The sequence below is a fragment of the Bison bison genome, unplaced genomic scaffold (assembly GCF_000754665.1).
Source record: "Bison bison bison isolate TAMUID 2011002044 unplaced genomic scaffold, Bison_UMD1.0 scf7180017864261, whole genome shotgun sequence".
Classification (NCBI taxonomy): domain Eukaryota; kingdom Metazoa; phylum Chordata; class Mammalia; order Artiodactyla; family Bovidae; genus Bison; species Bison bison.
Genome location: NW_011494833.1, coordinates 178,815 through 195,943, shown reverse-complemented (window position 1 = coordinate 195,943; position 17,129 = coordinate 178,815). Strand labels below are relative to the sequence as shown.

Here is a 17,129-nt window from a genome sequence, read left to right as displayed (position 1 = left end):
CCCGCTGATGGGAGGAGGGGTCTCTGCCTGAGCAAATGGGTAGGCAGCCTCCTGCTGATGGTGCCCAGGCATGGAGGCCGGGCTGTCTAAAAGGGCACAGAGTCCTGCACCTGGTACTTGCAAATCAAAGGGCATCTGCAGGCCAGATTTGGTCCTCAGGCCAGGAATCTGTGCAGACTCTAAGACAGCCTACACTTCTTGTGTCTCTGGAGCTGTACTTGCACCTCCACCCTGGCTTCTCCCAGTGCCCTCCCTCAGGCTATCTTGGCCTGTGCTGTCAGGGCTAAAAGCAATCACGTAAAGAGCCATTCACTCACAAATGTCTGTGACTTGCCTCTCCCAGAAATGTTTGCCTCATAGAAGAGGATCTGCAGAGGGGGCAATGTTCAATGCAAAGAAATAAACCTATAATGGTAGATTGTTAGGTACTAGAGACAGCCTGTCCAGTGACTGTTTGTGCAGCGACTTCCCAGGGCTTCTACGTACTCTGTCCAGGGGAAGGGCCACCCTGAGACAGGAACTAAGACGCATTGGCCTCCCACCTTCCTTCAAATAGCTGCAGGCCCCAGCCAGGGCCCAGACTGGTGGGGGAACCCAGGGTCACTGTATCCCCAGCGTCTCCCCTTCAGGCACACAGGCGCACTCCTGCCTGCGGAGACTTCACCTTATTTTTCCCACATCCCCACCCATCTTGCTTTCAAGCTACATCCTTGGGTGACCAGAAATGTGTCATTTTGTCTTGAAAGCTTTCCTAGGAGGGCATTCAGCCAGCCCAGGGCCTGGCCACGGTCCCCACCTTATAGAAAATCCTGGGAGGAACCAACACCTGCAGGGAAGTGACCACAGAGGGGCTCTGAAGATTTCCCTGGTCAGTTTCAGAGACTGGTAATCAGACAGCCAAGCACTTTTCCACCCACAAGCCCAGAACCGCAGACTTGGAGAGGCCCAAGCAAAGAGCAGAGTGCTCTTTATTTAAAGAATCGGATATCCATGTCTCTGTACACATACTTCAGTTTATGTTTGAGGTCTGCTATCCCTTTGCAAGGGGAACGTGTAGCGTCATGTATTTTGATAATGTCTGTTTAATAACTGTGACTCATTAAAACCTTCCCAGATGGCCCAGTGGTAAAGAATCTGCCTGCCAATGCAAGAGATGCAAGAGATGTGGGTTCAATCCCTGGGTTGGGAAGATCCCCTGGAGTAGGAAATGGCAACCCACTCCAATATTCTTGTCTGGAGAATCCCATGGACAGGGAAGCCTGGAGGGGTACAGTCCAGGAGGTCACAAAGAGACGGACATGACTGAGCACGCACGTACTTGTACACTGAAGATCAGTGGTAGGCCAGACCCTGGCCATACCCTGTGGGCCCATGGTCTCATGTAATCCCCAGGGATGGGCATTATCATTACCCGCACTTCACAGCCAGCAAGGCCAGGTCATCTTCCCTTGGGATGGACGTGGAGCTTTAGACTCGAAAGAGTCCTGGCCTGGGAGTACTGGCCCTCTCCATTCCCATGTGGACCCACGTGCAGGCCCCGGCAACGCTGCAGGAACAGGAGAAAGCTGGGTTGCGGAGCGGGTGGCGTTCCAGCCCAAGAGGCCAGTGCACAGAGGCTCAGAGGCAGGGTTCCAGGGTTAGTAGATCCCTAATTTCCACCATTTCCTGGATCCACAGCAGATCTTTTTTGTTTTTCAACACAAAGCTGCCACTGTCACTTTATTTTGTTTGTGTGTTTTTCTTAAGTTTTTTAAAAATTGAGGTATAATTGATTTACAGTATTAGTTTCAGGTGTCCAACATAGCAATTCAAAAGTTTTCTAGATTGTACCCCATTGATAGTTATTAGAAAACATTGGCTTAATTCTCTGTGCTTGCAGTAGTATATCCTCACAGTTTATTTCATACACAGTAGTTTGTACGCCTGTCTTGCCTCTCCCCACTGGTGACCACTAGCTTACGCTCTATATCTGTGAGTCTGCTTCTTTTTTGTTCAGTTCAGTTCAGTTCGGTCGCTCAGTCGTGTCCGACTCTTTGCGACCCTATGAATCACAGCACGCCAGGCCTCCCTGTTCATCACCATCTCCCGGAATTCACTCAAACTCTCGTTTTTTTGTTACATTCACTAGTTTGTTGTGTTTTTTAGATTGCATATATATGTGATAATACGCAGTATTTTTCTTTCTCTGACTTATTCCACTAAGCATAATACCCTCAAGTCCATCCGTGTTATTGCAAATGGCAAAATTTCATTTTTTTTTCTGGCTGAGCATTCCATTGTGTGTATACATACATACACATCATATCTTTACCCCTTCATCTGTTGATGGACTCTTAGGTTGCTTCCACATGTTGGCTGTTGTAAACCACAGCAGGTCTCGTCTAAGGAACTAAAGCCACTGCCCACAGATCCCCAAGAGACTGAGGACCCTACATATGAGTCTGATGGGATTGTGGAAACCATTCATTTCAGCTCTCACCCTTGCACCCGAGTGGGTCAAATGGGCCCTAATAGTCCCCACTGCCCTCCCGGTCACCCTGCAGGGACCCATGCTGGGCATGACTATCTGTGAGCGAAGGCTGCCTGGGTCTTGGTGCAGGGGGTTTGTCTGTCCTGGGCTATGAGCCACGCATGGGCTGGTACATGGCACAACTAAGGTTGTCAGGCAGAAAACATCAAAGTAAGGCCACCCCAGAGCAGGACATTTTCCAGCCTTACCTAGAGAGACGGTCACCATGGGGCATAACCTAGAGCCCCCAGAATGGTCTGCACGGGCTAGGACTCAGGGCTGGAGCCCCCACTGACCTGTTTCCCGTAGTAGCTCTGGCAGGCCCAGCCAGCTTGCTAAAGGGTGACTCTTGTTACTGTTTAGTCACTAAGTCATGTCCGATTCTCTGACCCCATGGACTGCAGCACACCAGGCTTCCCTGTCCTTCACTATCTCCCAGAGTTTGCTCAAACTCATGTCCATTGAGTTGGTGATGCCATCCAACCATCTCATCCTCTGTCATCCCTTTCTCCTGTCCTCAATCTTTCCCAGCATCAGAGGCTTTTCCAGTGAGTTGGTTCTTTGCATCTGGTGGCCAAGGTATTGGAGCTTCAGCTTCAGCATCAGTCCTTCGAATGAATATTCAGGGTTGATTTCCTTTAGGACTGACTGGTTTTATCCCCTTGCTGTCCAAGGGACTCTCAAGAGTCTTCTCCAGTACCACAGTTCAAAGGCATCAATTCTCAGCCTTCTATCCTCTTTATGGTCTGACTCTCAGTCCTGGAGGGAGAGGTCCTGAAGGCCCCAAGCCTATAGAATGCACCTTAACGAGCAGGCTGTCCCTCCCCCATCATACTGACCATGGGTGGCCCTGTCCCCCTTGCCTCCTTGGGGTCTCAGCCCTTCAGATGTGGCAGGACCCTCGGGGAAAGCCTCATCTGTGTCCTCTGCACTTTCGCCCACAGCCCCAGGCCCAGCTTCTGTCTCCTCGCTTTCCCATTCCTTCAGTTCCTCCTCTGGGCTCCTCACCACTAAATATCCCTTTTCTGTCTGCTCCCAGGTGTTTTTGTTGTTCAGTTGCTAAGTTGTGTCCAACTCTTTGCGACCCAATGAACTGTAGCATGCCAGGCCTCCCAGTGCCTCACTATCTCCTGGAGTTTGCCCAAGTTCATGTCCATTGATTTGGTGATGCCATCCAACCATCTCATCCTCTGTCATCCCCTTCTCCTCCTGCCTTCAAGGTCTTTTCTAATGAGTCAGCCCTTTGAGTCAGGTGGCCAAAGTATTGGAGCTTCAACTTCAGCATCAGTCCTTCCAATGAATATTCAGGGTTGATCTCCTTTAGGACTGACTGGTTTGATCTCCTTTTGGACTGACTGACTGATCTCCTTTAGGACTGACTGATTGATCTCCTTTAGGACTGACCAATCCCAGAAGCCCCCTCAAAAGAGTGGTCCCTCCTGCTCCTGCTCCTCTGGGTGCCACCTTCTTACCTGGGATGATGCAGAGGCAGGGGGTACAAGGGGGAAACCTGCCCTGGTGAGTAGAAAGGGCCTGGGGACCCCCTAGAGCAAACCCGGACCCAGAGAACAGAAGGGCTGTGTCTAATGCCGTGCTGCCAGGAGCAGTGTCATCTGCAGCACCCAGGGCAGCCCCCCTCTGACTCCCCACAGCATCCAGTCCTGGTCCCCATGCCCTCCCAGCAAGTCCCACTCCCTGGCTCCCTTCTGGCTCTTTTAGCAGCTGTTTCATGGCCACCCCGGGCCTCAGCTCCTGCTTCTCTACTAACCTCAAACCTCTCTGGCACCAGGAGAGGGTAACCCCTTTTTGAATGCCCGGGTTGGGAAAATCCCCTTGGAAAGGAAATGGCTCCCTACTCCAGTATTTTTGCCTGGAGAATCCCATGGACAGAGGAACCTGGTGGGCTTCAATCCATGGGGTCACAAAGAGTCGGACATGACTGAGTGATTAACAGTCTTTTTAAAAAAAAAAAAAAAAGCTTTTTATTCTGTACTGGGGTATGTGCTGTGCTGTGGTTAGTTGCTCAGTCGTGTCTGACTCTTTGCGACCCCACAGACTGTAGCCCGCTAGGCTCCTGTGACCACGGGGATTCTCCAGGCAAGAATACTAGAGTGGGTTGTCGTGCCCTCCTTGTACTGGAGTATAGCCAATTAGCAAACAGTGTTGTGATAGTTTCAGCTGAACAGCGAAGGGACTCAACCAAACATATACATGTATCCATTCACCCGCAAACCGCCCTCCCAGCCAGGCTGCCGCATACCATTGAGCAGAGTTCCCTGTGCTGTACAATAGGTCCTTGTTGGTTATCCATTTTAAGTGTATACATGTCCATCCCAAACTCAGTAACTATCCCTTGCCCACCTCTGAAGGCTCACTCTTGATAGGAGTATGTGGGTGTGTGTGTGAGGTGCATGGAGGTCTCCTCCAGGTCTCCCCTCTGCCTCCCTGGCCTCACCTCTGGCCAGTCCTACACCCTCCCCTCTGCTCTGAGAACACAACACCGGCCATGCTTTGCTCTGTCTCGTGAGCTCAGCCCGGCTCTGGAGGCAGGCCTGGTCTCAGCATCGCAGCCGGGCCTACGATGAAGGGTGGCCGAGGCAGGATCCCCTCTGAACTGACTCTCCCCCAGGTTGTCATCAATCCCAACTACGAGGTGGCGGAGTCTGACTACACCAACAACATCATGAAGTGCAGGACCCGGTATGATGGCCACCGCATCTGGATGTACAACTGTCACATAGGTAAGGCCTCGGGGCCTGCTGGGGAGCACTGTGCCCCCAGGGCTGCCCCTCCTCAGGCCAGCCAGGTCCTCCCACTCCTCAACCCACCTCCAGGAGACAGGCGGGAGCTGCCCCACTTTCTCCAGGAAACAGAGCGCCTTCCTAAGTTGGGTAAAGACCTTGGGGAGGGGGGCCAGTCTCACGTTTCCACACACGGGAAGGATATGGTGAACACACAGGCCTGGATGAAGACGGAGTTTTCACGGCCAGCTTTGGCTGAGGCAAGAGAATGGGACAGAAATGGGCCGGCCCAGCACAGACCCCAAAGCTATTTAAGGGCTGGCGAAGCTGAGGCCACCACCTCATTATGCGTGAGACCACAAAAATGTGGGCGTCGGCAATTTGTGGGCTCTGTGTGTCATTTTCCTGTCGAGCTCTAGCCGCCCCCGTGGCTTCTGGCCAGCAGTGAGGAAGCATTTCCCTGCATTATACAACCTGGGTTCCAAAAGGGGAGGCTGGGCTTTCTCCTCCACTGGCAAGGTGATGGCCTTGCTCTCGGTGGAGGCGAAAACTAACGGCATTAGATTAAGTCACTCCTTCAGCCGACTCTGCCAGGGCAGCTGACATGAGCCTGGCCCTACAGATGGCCAGCACCTGTCACTGCCCTGCTGGCATCACACACAGGTGGCCCTGCAGGCCACCTGGGGAGGATGGGGTGGCTCCAGCTCTGCGGGGGGAGACCTGTGCATCTGGTTTGCCCAACATTGTCTCTCTGATGCCCGTTTCCCCAGGTGGTTCCTTCAGTGAAGAGACGGAAAAAAAGTTTGAGCACTTCAGTGGACTCATAAATAACCAGGTCTCCAAGCGGTAAAGTGGCAACATGGTCATCTCCTGCCTTCAGGCCACGGGCATCTCCCCCAAGAACTGCAGTCTGACCGGATATCGCCCTGCTCCCCCTCATCCAGCCCGGCCCTGCCCATCTCGACCCCCTGCAGCCCTCGGCCAAGCTCAGGAGGAAGGCGAGGAAGGCATGTTCCTGACACCTGCAGCCTGGGACAGCCTCCGGGGCTGGGGCTCGTCCACGGGGCGGTGGGGACCAGCGCCAACTAAGAGCCATCCTGGCTGGGACCACGGGCACACAGGTGGTCAGCTGCTTGTCCCATCCAAGGCGTGGTCCACTCCAAGCCTCATCACCTGCCCGGCTCACCACAGATAACATGTGGCCATTTTCTTCTCAAGTTACATGTTGGCAACGTGGGTTAGCAACCCAAGGAGGCCAGGCTGGATCCCACTTCTCCTCCTCTTAGGTTGTTTCCAGCCAACTTGAATATCTAGACTTTTCCAATTAAATGACCTGCCTCTGCTCTGTTTATTCTATTCACACATATAAGTAATGCTGCCACCTGTCTTCTGATCCAGTGAGCTCAGATATGGTGCTTCTCTTGCCCCCAGACACCTACACCCCTGTGTCCTCCTATTTTTCAAGATACTATAATTATATTCTATTTTCACAGACTTTGAAACACAAAGTAATTTAGTGGCATTTCATATCGGGTATCTGGGCCTTTGAACGTACAGCTCAAAAGAAAAACCAGCCCACCTGTGTAAGTGACGCCTCTGTCTGTCCTTCTAATTCTGTGGGTAATTGATTCAACGGTGCTAGAACCAGGGTTCTGGGTGAGGAGGACGCTCACCGATCGCCATGTGTCATCACGGACACTTACACATACTTGAAACTACGAATAAAAGATTTATGACCTGCAGGTGTGTTTCATTTGGGCCTCTGCATGCAGCCCCTAAGCCACAGGGCTCCTTTCCCCAGTCACAGCCAGAGAGCTGCACACCCTTACAGGTTCTCTCTTGTAGGGACGTGGGTTCCAGACACCTCCTGTCTGGCATTGGCTACAGGTTGGTGTTTAGTCGCTAAGTTGTGTGTGACTCTTTCATGATGCCATGGACTGTAGCCCACCAGGCTCCTCTGTCCATGGGATTTCCCAGGCAAGAATACTGGAGTGGGTTGCCATTTCCTTTTCCAGGAGATCTTCCTGACCCAGGGATCAAACCTGCGTCTCCTGCACTGCAGGCAAGTTCTTTACCACTGAACCGTCACAGGGGCCTCCTTCAGTTCACACCACAGAGGAGGAGCAGCTGCTGGCGAGAGCAGCACTCTAAGGAGATCAGGAGAATCCACAGAAACACGGGCCTCAGCCTTTCTTCCTCTCTTGTCTTTTAGGGAAATGTGTTAGGGGCACCATGGTTGCGTGAGGATCAGATGGGACATCCAGCCTTCAGCCTCAGGAAATTTCCCCAAAGGGCAGCGCCTGGGCTGGTCTCTGGGGGAGGGACGATGAAGCAGATCAGGGCCCCACGCTCTTCCCCGAGGTGTAGTGAGGGTTGACCCCAAGTCCCCAGGGCACAGTGAGAGTGAACCCCAATCCAGCCAGGCCCGGGGCTCCCTCTGCGTCACAGTGGGCTGTGGCCCAGCAAACCTGGGCCATGGGGTCCATGATGACCTCAGAGGGCCAGGATCGTCACCAGCTCCACTCAAACCAGAAAGACCAGTGTACTGGGACCCTGTCCCCACAAAGCTGCCCTCCCACCCATTCCTGCAAGGGGAGGGAACTCAGAGGGCATTTCAGATTTCACCTCGAGGCGAGTTCATGTTTATTTATGCAGGGACCCCTGTAACCCACACCACTGGTAATACGACAGTACACAGCAGAGGCAGGGGGTGTCTCAGCATGGCCAATAGCCCAGAGTTGCTCTGGGGGAGACTGGGCATATGTCACACAACAGGTGCAACCTACACCCACAAACAGCAGGCTCTGTTCAAAAATGCCTTGGAGGCCCAGCTGGTTTGAGGTCAGTCACCTAAAGCAACCAGCTTCTTCATCAGCAGCCCTAGGTCTCCAATGGGAGGCAAACAGCGCCCCCTAGTGTTCCACTGCGGACCATTACATTTTGAAGCAATCATGTTACAATTCTTCAATTTTTATTTTTTACTCAGCTTCAGAAACTAGACCAAACTAAAGCCCACCACGCCTCATAGCGATGCTCCAAGGATGGCTCAGGGTTGCTCCGGTGTGTGTAAAGGCTTGTGGTGTTGGGGCCCGAGCTGGGTTGGGGAGCTCGATCCAGGCGGGCTGGGCCTCTCAGGGCCTCAGAACGGCAGGAGGCTCCATTGCAGGCCGCTCCTTCTTTCTGTGTTGGAGCCCCAGGGCCCGGGCCACCAGCCTCCGGGCCACGGCTGTATTTGTCTGTGGTCTCTCCTTTGCGAGATGCAGAAGCTCTGAAAGGAAAGCCCCATGGGATGGGGACTTGAATTCAAGGCTGTGGCCTCTCCTTGGGTGACACAGCAGCGTCGGAGGCAGTTAGAGCCCACCCCTGAGGCCTGGCTGCACCCTCTGTGGCCTGATGCGGTGAGAGGGGCCACCGAGGGCTCCTGGCCCCACGTGGGGTCCTGACTTACCCTGCCATCTTTCCCCGCCCTCCCTGTTTCTCCTTCTGTCGGGGGCAGGGGTGGCGTTAATCCTGTCCACCTCCCTGCCTTGCAGGGGCCCTTTGAGAGGGCAAGCAGACCAGGAAGGGACATCTGGAGCTCTTGGATCAACAGCCAGGATGTTTATCGTCCCTAAGAAGTCTGGGACAAAGACCATGTAATCCACAAGAATGTGGATGGCCTCAGCAGGCTTCTCTAGGCCAGTTCTGCCAGCCAGCCACTGCTCTGCAGCCATGGGAAACTGGCCCCTAAAAGCCCCCTTGTGCTCCCTGGAAGGAGGACAGTAAAGGGGAGGAGCCATCATTTACGTGGTACCTTCTGTGTGCCTCTCACCACTGCGGGGGCACGTCCGCCAGGCTCTCTCATTCACTCCAACGCTTATCTCAGAGAAAGGGACCGACTCACATACATCCAGTGACCTGCTCAAGGCCGATTTAAGGGAGTGCCAGTGTCAGGGTCACACCCAAGGCCAAGCTCTGTATACCTTACAGCAAAGCATGGCTTCCCCGGCTGGACACAAAGACCAAGCTTTCCCTCTGCATCCCAAACCAGACTCCCAAGAGGTGTCAATGGAGGGCAAGCCTGGGACAGGGCAGCTGGCAGACAGCTCTCCTGAAAGGACCCCTGGGGTGGGCAAGGACCACCCCATGGGTCACTGCAGCCCAGGGGCCAGAAAGCAAAGAACTTTAGAGGGAAGTGAATCAGAGGGTAGATCCACACTCGAGCCGCCCTCCCACCCAGACCACCGCCTCCCTTACTTGGCCTCTGCAGGGCCTTCAGCTTGGACTGCCTGGCTCCCTGCGTCAGGGGCCGGATCTTCAGTGTGGAGAAATCCCTGGTCAGGGCCTCGGCAGCTAAGGAAAGAAAGCAGGTCTGGAGCCATCCGTGTTTCCTGCTGAGGCCTCCTCAGGACCCAGGAACACACATGTCACCCCAAAGCCCAGGCAGCCGCTTCTGACACCCATCCAAACCACCCATCCAAACCTCAGGGACAGGACTGCCCCATCAGCTCGCTCTCTCCTGGAGCTTGCAGGCCTGCACAGGGCTGCCATGCTCTCAGATGGAGGGCCCATGCCCCAACTTCTACCCTCCTGCCCTGGGGGGTGGGGCGGGGGTCGGGAGCCACATGGTGAGCCTGTGGTTCTGACATCAGGAGAGGCAGGCCCCAGCCTTCCAAAGCCCGAGGCCTGCCCCTGGCTCCTGGCCAGCTTGACAGAGCCCAGAAGGCAGCCGTGGACATGCCAAGCCCAATGCTAATCCCTTCCATGGACCGGGAGGGCCTCCCCCAGCCCCCACCTTTCAGTGGCTCCCTCTCTGGGGCTGAAGCCCCCACCTGGCCCCAGGCCTCTTGCTGCCCAGACACTGCCCCCCGTCCCTAAAAGTTTAGGCTCTCCTGAAGACTGGGCCCACACCAGCCATGGTCACTCCCCACTCTGTGTTCAGAGCCCGTGGTTGTGCGAAGCCCAGTCAAGGGGGGCCGGGGACTGACTCTTTATAAATATACACCAACTGTGCAGCGGTGTGTCAGGGGCAGTGCAGGAAAATGCTGAGAGGGAGGAGCAGCACCGTCATGACAGCCAGGAGACTAGCTGGCCTCCCCGGCCTTGAAGACTGACTAGAGGCTTCATAACCTTGATCGGACACTGACATCGGGGAACTCAGTCTCTCCATCTGTAAAATGGAGTCATCTCACCTATCTCCTGAGGCTCTAATCTAAATGGAATGAGAACACATCTGCTCAAACCATAAGAACCTGCCAGTACTTGAATGCTTTTTTTTTTTTTTTTTTCTGGCTGTGCCGCATGGCATGTGGGATCTTATTTCTCTGACCAGGGATTGAACCCATTCCCTGTGCATTAAAGCCTGGAGTCTTAACCACTCGACTACCAGGAAAGGCCCACCAGTATTTGAATGTTTTTGATCTGTAAAAATGGCACCTTCACATGCTTTCATTTAGGATGTGGAGGCCACCCGAATCTGAAACCTCTGAACTCAAGACGCAAGGATGAAGAGGTGTGAGCTTCCTGGCCCAGTGCCCACTCCGCCCCCTTGGACTTTCCGATTAGGTGGCTAGGAACTTCCCTGCCAGTCCATCAGCTTAGGGCAGCCTGCACCCTGACCTGGGGGATCCTCACCCCAGGAAACGAGGCTCCCTCCCTTCCCAACAGCAGTAAGAGGAGGAGCCAGGCCACCACGCACTGCCTTACCTGAAGCTGGGCAGGGGAAGACGCCGAGTGCATGCGTGTCGTCCACCCACTGGATCTTGAACCCCTTCTCTCTGTGCCAGGGACGAGACAGAGTGACGAGGAGAGTGAATGCGGAAAACCCCTCCTGCTGCAGGAAGACCCTCCCCCCTCCAGTCCTCAAATACACCAAGCCCAAGACAAGTTCATCTCCTCTAGGAAGGAGATGACCATCAGGGGCAGACTTGCCCTGAAGACCATACGACAACTTCAGAAAGACATGCCCCACCTCTGAGATCTGGTGGGCCCCTGACTCCTAGAACTGAGGAAGTCAGGACTGCAAGCTTGTAGAGCACAAGGCCAAGGGTGAAGAGGGCCCCTCACAGACGTGGTCCCCCCAGGCCAAGGGCGTAGGGCTTGAGGCTGGAGACAAAGGGCTTCAAGGTGAGGACAGGACTTGATACTACAAGCATGTCAATGAAACTGTCCTGACTTTCTTCCTGCCACTTGGGAAAGCACTCCTGAGTCTGGGGCCTGTGGGAGACCAAAGCAGTCTTGGGGCCTGGGGCTCCTCTGTGGATGAGGAAGCCTCCAATGGCCCCGGTCTGGCCCAGCCCTAGAAGGGGGACTGGAGAAAAGAAAACAAGTATGGAGAAAAAAAAAGAAAGGAGAAAAGACTGGATTTGGATCAAAGGAATCTGGGGAGACGGGAGAAGTCTTTTTTTCACTTTTTCTCCCCTCTCCAGCAGACTCTGCCCCAGAGCTACTCAAGCCCCGTTCATCCCGGAAAGAGCTCCTCTATGGAGGTAGCCCTCCATCTGCTGACTCTCCAACTGGGTGGCTGGCCGTGAAGCAGGGGGAGGCAGTGGGCCCACAGGGTCATGGCTGGCATGTGAGCATGCTGGGGGCCAGGCTGGAGGTCCACTGCCTGGGCCAGCAGGACCAGGTTTTGAGCCTCCAAAAGCTGTCCACAAACTCAGCTGTCATCCTCCTCCACACAGTCACAGCCAGCAAGCTGAACTGCCCGGGAGCATGGCACCCAGAGCAACCACACCTACTTTCTGCCTTTCTTTCTGGACACTGAAGGAGGAGCAGGCAAGCGTCCCCAACACAAAGCCCTGTCCTAGCTCCTCTCCAGAAAGAAAGCACTCTCCCCACCCTCCATCCCCACCCCAAAGCCTCTCCAGCACTCACTGGAACTCAGAGAAGGTAGCCAGCAGGTCCTCAGTCTTGAGCACCGGCTCAAAGTCATAGATCTCCACCACGTGCGCAAAATCCTTCTCTCCAGGCAGCTCATCTACAAAGGATGATGTGTCCACGTGGATCTTCTCTACCTGAATCTCCTTCTGGGTCAGGTTGTTCGTTATCTGCGAGAGATCAGACCCTTTAGTGAGGGGAGCTTGGATACACCAGACTCCGAGGGAGTGCTCTCAAAACCCCACGCTGAGAATCCCACAGGCTTCTGCATTGACACAGAGGTGAGGAACCCAGACAGGAGTCTGAGAAAGATAGCAGTATGGCAGACTGGGCCACGAGATGGAGGAACATGTTTTAGGGGAGTCCCCGCTGGGTGACTGACACTAACACACTTTGTGTTTCACAGAATCCCCAAAACTCTAGTCTGTAGGCCCACTTTACAGATGGGTAAACTAAGCCAAAGAATTAAGTAATTCTGCCCCAAGTTGCAGTCAATAAGAGGTGGAGCTAGGCAGGCCCAGGATCTTTCCTTTTCTCATTAACGAAGTGATGATGAGCAAGGCTTTCTGGTGTCCTTCATCTGTAAAATAGCGATACAGGCTGCCTGCCCTCCCAACTGACACCGCAGCCAGGCTCAGGGGCAGACACAGGGTTCCCAGGACAAGAGATTTGTAAGACAAAGCTTCAGGCAGAAGAGTAATTTTCATGACCAGTGTCTGTAGTGCATTCTGAAGCACTGTGTTCCCTTGGGAAGTGTGTATTAGCACCTGCTATTTTTTCAGAGGAAGAAACTGAAACTTAGAAAAGCCAAATAACCTGGTTGAGGTGGGATCCAATCCACACCCCTGACCCCAGATCCTGAGCCTCCTCCCCTCTGAGTACTGGTCTCCTAAGGGACCGCTATCACTCAACACCCGCACCCCCATATATCTTGACCCTCCGCCCCATCCACCCTTGACTACACCCACCTCACTCCCACCCTCCCTTTTCCGGGCTTAAGAGCCTCATCACCTCCTGCAGCAGTTCACTGAAATCGTCCTCGGGGCAGCTGCCTGGTCCCTCCTCTTCCACCTCTTCCTCTTCCACTTCCTCCTCTGCTGCCAGGCTTCTCTCCAGCTCAGTCCCATCTCCCTCCTCCAAGTCCAGCTGCAGCCCGGGCTCCGGCTGTGCGGCTGACTCCGACCTGTCTCCGGCCCCTGCGTGGCTCTCAGACTCTGAGGGTTCAGCAGCCAAAGGGTCTGGCAGCAACTCTTTCTCACAGCCTTGACCAGGGCCTTTTTGGTCCTCTGTGGCCTGAGTCACCGACACGAGAAGTTCCTGATCGGCAATGGGGTTCCCAGCACCAGTATCTCCTGGTTCTTCTGAGAGCCCGCCAGCTGGAGCATCTCCCTGGAGCTCTGCAGGAGCGGGCAGCACTCCTTCTTCCTGCCGGCGCAGCACCCGGGGCACATACAAGGCCTGGTCCGGCTTGCGTCCACGATGCCACCGGCCGGCCCTCACCCCTGGGGGACCGGCAGCCGCTCCCTGGCTTGCGGTGGGCTTCCGAGGACCTCGGTACTTGCTAGGGTGGGAGGCAGGAGGGCGGCAGGGGCCAGAGAATCCGTCTGAACTGGGTAACCTGGAGTAGGAGCAGGCACTGATCAGAGGGGTGCTTGAGCCCCAGGAGAATGGTTTACTGGAGTTATCTGCCATTCAGGCCTGAGGCTCTTGAGTCAGTCTCAGGCAAAAACCAAAGCCACAGTGACCCTGGAAAATAACTTAATGAGCCATCAGAGGGGATGCCCTGAACAAGCACAAAGGGTCAACTCTTCCTCTAGTGTTATAAATCGAGGTCAACTCTTCCTCTAGTGTTATAAACCGACTATGAGACAGCTGAGTCCACTTACTACAGGGTGCGGTGAGTAACTAGCATTCAGAAACTATGTTATTAGAAAAGTATGTAACTTTAAGTCTGTGAGTCTGTTTTGTAAGTAAGTTCATTTGTATCATTTCTTTTTAGATTCCACATATAAGGGATATCATATGATATTTCTCCTTCTCTGTCTGACTTACTTCACTCTGTAGGACAGTCTGTATGTGTGTGTGTTAGTAGCTCAGCTGTGACTGACTCTTTGCGACCCCATGGACTGTGGCCCACCAGGCTCCTCTGTCCATGGGATTTTCCAGGCAAGACTACTGGAGTGGGTTGCCGTTTCCTGCTCCAGGGGATCCTCCCGACTCAAGGATCGAACCCAATTCTCCTGTACTGCAGACAGATCACGTCCCACTCGTTGCGACCCCATCCCGTTATCAGCCATTCAAAACACTGAAACAATGCCATTTGCAGTAACATGGATGACAATCTCTAAGTCCAGCTGTGTTGCTGCAAAGGGCTTGTTTCATTCTTTTGAATGGCTGATAATCAGATGGGGTCACAAAGAGTCCGACGTGACTGAAGGGACTTAGCACACATACACACACACACACAGTGGGATGATCGGAAGGGATAGTTAGGAAGCTTGGAATGGACATGTGCACACTGCTATATTTTAAATGGATAACCAACAAGGACCTACTGTATAGCATGCGGCACTCTGCTCAATGTTATGTGTTAGCCTAGATGGGAGGGGAGTTTAGGGGAGAATGGATACATGTATATGTGTGGTTGAGTCCCTTTGCTGTTCACCTGAAACTATCACAATATTGTTAATTGGCTGCACCCCAACACAAAATAAAAAGTTTAAAACAGATCAAAAAAAGAGAAAAGTATGTAACTTTGAAAGCTAGGATTATAGGCATTATGATAAAATCCTTCAAGATGTACATGGAGACAGGTGAGCGAATTGCTAGATGAGCTGTCACGTTCCATGGCCTCTGCAGGGCCCAAGCTCCCTGAGAGCAATGCTGGGTGGACATCCCCACTGTTTAAACAGCCCTCTCTCTTTTGGCCCAACGTGCACAAGCTGACTTTGTTAAAGGAACTCCATCAACAATGCACCTCTACTCCCCTGCTGAGCAGAAGGCAGCACTGACTCTAAGCAACTGAGGCTGGGGAGAAAGGGGGTCACCCAGCCCTGATTCCCTCCCAGAGGCTAACCAGCTCACCAGACCACCCCCGGGGGAGAACCAACGAGGGGCCTCCCAGGCGGCAGGATACATACCTGATGTCCAGGTGACAGATAACCGTCCTCCTCCTCCAGCCCTCTCCAACAGAGAAGCTGCTCAAAAGGTCAAAATTCTCTGCTGTCCTGTGGATCAGGTACCGGAGCCGACTGGAGAGTGGGGGAAAGAGGAGGACCCTGGGGAGGGATGGGAAGGAGAGCAGAGCAGGAGCTCCAGGAGCAGCCCCCAGGTCTGACCCCCACGGAGTCCACTCCTGGTTTAACGGTGGCTTGAACCTAGGCTCGCTCTGCCCCCTGGGGTCCCAGGCTGACTGCAATGGACCTGCCCATAGAGGGTATGACGGGGAACTACTTTGCCCCATCCTCCTTCCAGGGGTGGGCTCTTCCATCTCAGGCGATGCTTGGTGTTACCCAGGAAAGATGCAGCGGGGAGAGGCCTGACAGCAGATTATTAGACCTAAAGGCCAAGATCAGAGCCAGTTGCGAGCCCAGTTACTTTAGATGCACCATTGGACAAAAAGGGGCAAGGAGGCTAGGGGCGAACACTGCTCTTCCCAGCGGCAGAGCGAGCGCCATCCTCACTCCGGCTTACTTTGACAGCTCCTTCTGCAGCAGGAAGCGGTCCAGTTCCTCCCGGATGCGCTGCACGAAGTCATTCTCGGCTGTGGAGAGGAAGACGCCGTCCAAGCAGAGAAGGGCCAGGGTGACAGGTGGGAGAGCCTGCGGGGCAAGCGACACAGCCGCGATCAGAGCACAGAACCCGGCCCCTTCCACGACCGAGGACACGGTCTCTCCTCAGATCAGAGAAGGGCCGGGCTCCGAGGAGGGTAAGGGTCGTGCCCAGGGTCCCCGGCAGGGCCGTGGTGGGGCAGGGAGGGGTCACCCGGCCCCCGATGCGGTCGCTCTCGCCGTCCCCAGGTCCGCGCCCTGCTGCCTCGGGCCCGATCCGCGGGCGCGATCGATTCTTCCCGGCCCGCGAGCTAGAGGCCCCGGAGGAGCACGAGGCTGACCGCGAGCGATCGGAGCGACCTGCCCCGAGGTCCGCCCGCCGCACTCACCGCGGCCGCCCCGCGCGTCGCCGCCGCAGCTCTAGGGTCCCCAGAAGCCTGCGCGCCTCTGAGCCCCAGAACCACCCTGGCCTCGCGGAGCTGCAGCGCCACCGCGCGGCCCGGGGGAGGCATCACCCCAACGGCAGAGGCGTGTTCTTTATTGACTCATTTTGCCCCTGAGACCACAGGTCACTTGAGAAGGGATGTTCCCCACCCAGGGATCGAACCCGTGTGTTCTCAGTCTCCTGCATTAGCAGGCGGACTCTTTACCACTGAGTCACCTGGGAAACCCTACACTGTCTCCTAGGATCAATTAAATTCGGGAAATCGTTTGGAGTGGCTCCTACATGCTAGGTCATGGGGATACCAGGTTTTACAGTTCATTGATCCCCTCCCTAGGGACGTAAGAGAGGGATACATAGGAAGTTTCTGGACACCAAGAATTTAATCGCCCTTTGGCCCTTATCGATGGAAGCTGCCAAGAGGTCCAACTTCACAGCACAGGGTCACTGACAAGGTGCACTAGCCTGTGGATAACAGGGCGTGGTAGCCACTAGAATGGTGATTTGCAGAACTTGCTACATCTAAAATAACTCCAGCACTCGCCTTAAATAGGGCTTGAAATTCTTGTCATCAGACAGCCATGAGATGGGCTTATTATAATCAAGGAGACCAGGGCTGAAATCCTCCTCTTCCCTGGGAGGTGCTGAAATGTAAGCCTTTGATCATCCTGAAACAAGCAGGGCCCTGAGTTATTAAAAACCCAGGTTTTAGTACAGGGGTGGGACAGTCTGAGTGGGCCCTGCAGTAGGATACAAGAAAGGTCACAAGGAGGCTGACCCTTAAAAGGCAGGCTGGGAGAAGCTGGGAA

General features: G+C 54.4%; 2 protein-coding genes across 2 annotated transcripts in view; one reads left to right on the top strand and one right to left on the bottom strand.

Annotated features, from left to right (window-relative positions):
* The window catches only part of LOXL2 (lysyl oxidase-like 2), a 119,006-nt gene extending 112,014 nt beyond the window's left edge, over positions 1 to 6,992 (top strand). Inside the window, exons 13-14 of the mRNA XM_010848211.1 lie at positions 5,129 to 5,250; positions 6,021 to 6,992. Coding sequence (XP_010846513.1) covers positions 5,129 to 5,250; positions 6,021 to 6,100 — 202 coding nt within the window. The 3' untranslated portion in view covers positions 6,101 to 6,992. The remainder of the gene's footprint in view (positions 1 to 5,128; positions 5,251 to 6,020) is intronic.
* Positions 6,993 to 8,204: 1,212 nt separating this feature from the next.
* R3HCC1 (R3H domain and coiled-coil containing 1) lies at positions 8,205 to 16,390 on the bottom strand. The gene is made up of 8 exons (XM_010848221.1): positions 16,268 to 16,390; positions 15,802 to 15,929; positions 15,249 to 15,386; positions 13,120 to 13,726; positions 12,106 to 12,278; positions 10,936 to 11,006; positions 9,487 to 9,582; positions 8,205 to 8,518 (listed from the first exon to the last, which is right to left on the bottom strand). The coding sequence occupies exons 1-8, from the start codon at positions 16,388 to 16,390 to the stop codon at positions 8,382 to 8,384; spliced, it is 1,473 nt and encodes a 490-aa protein (XP_010846523.1). The 3' UTR covers positions 8,205 to 8,381.
* Positions 16,391 to 17,129: the final 739 nt, after the last annotated feature.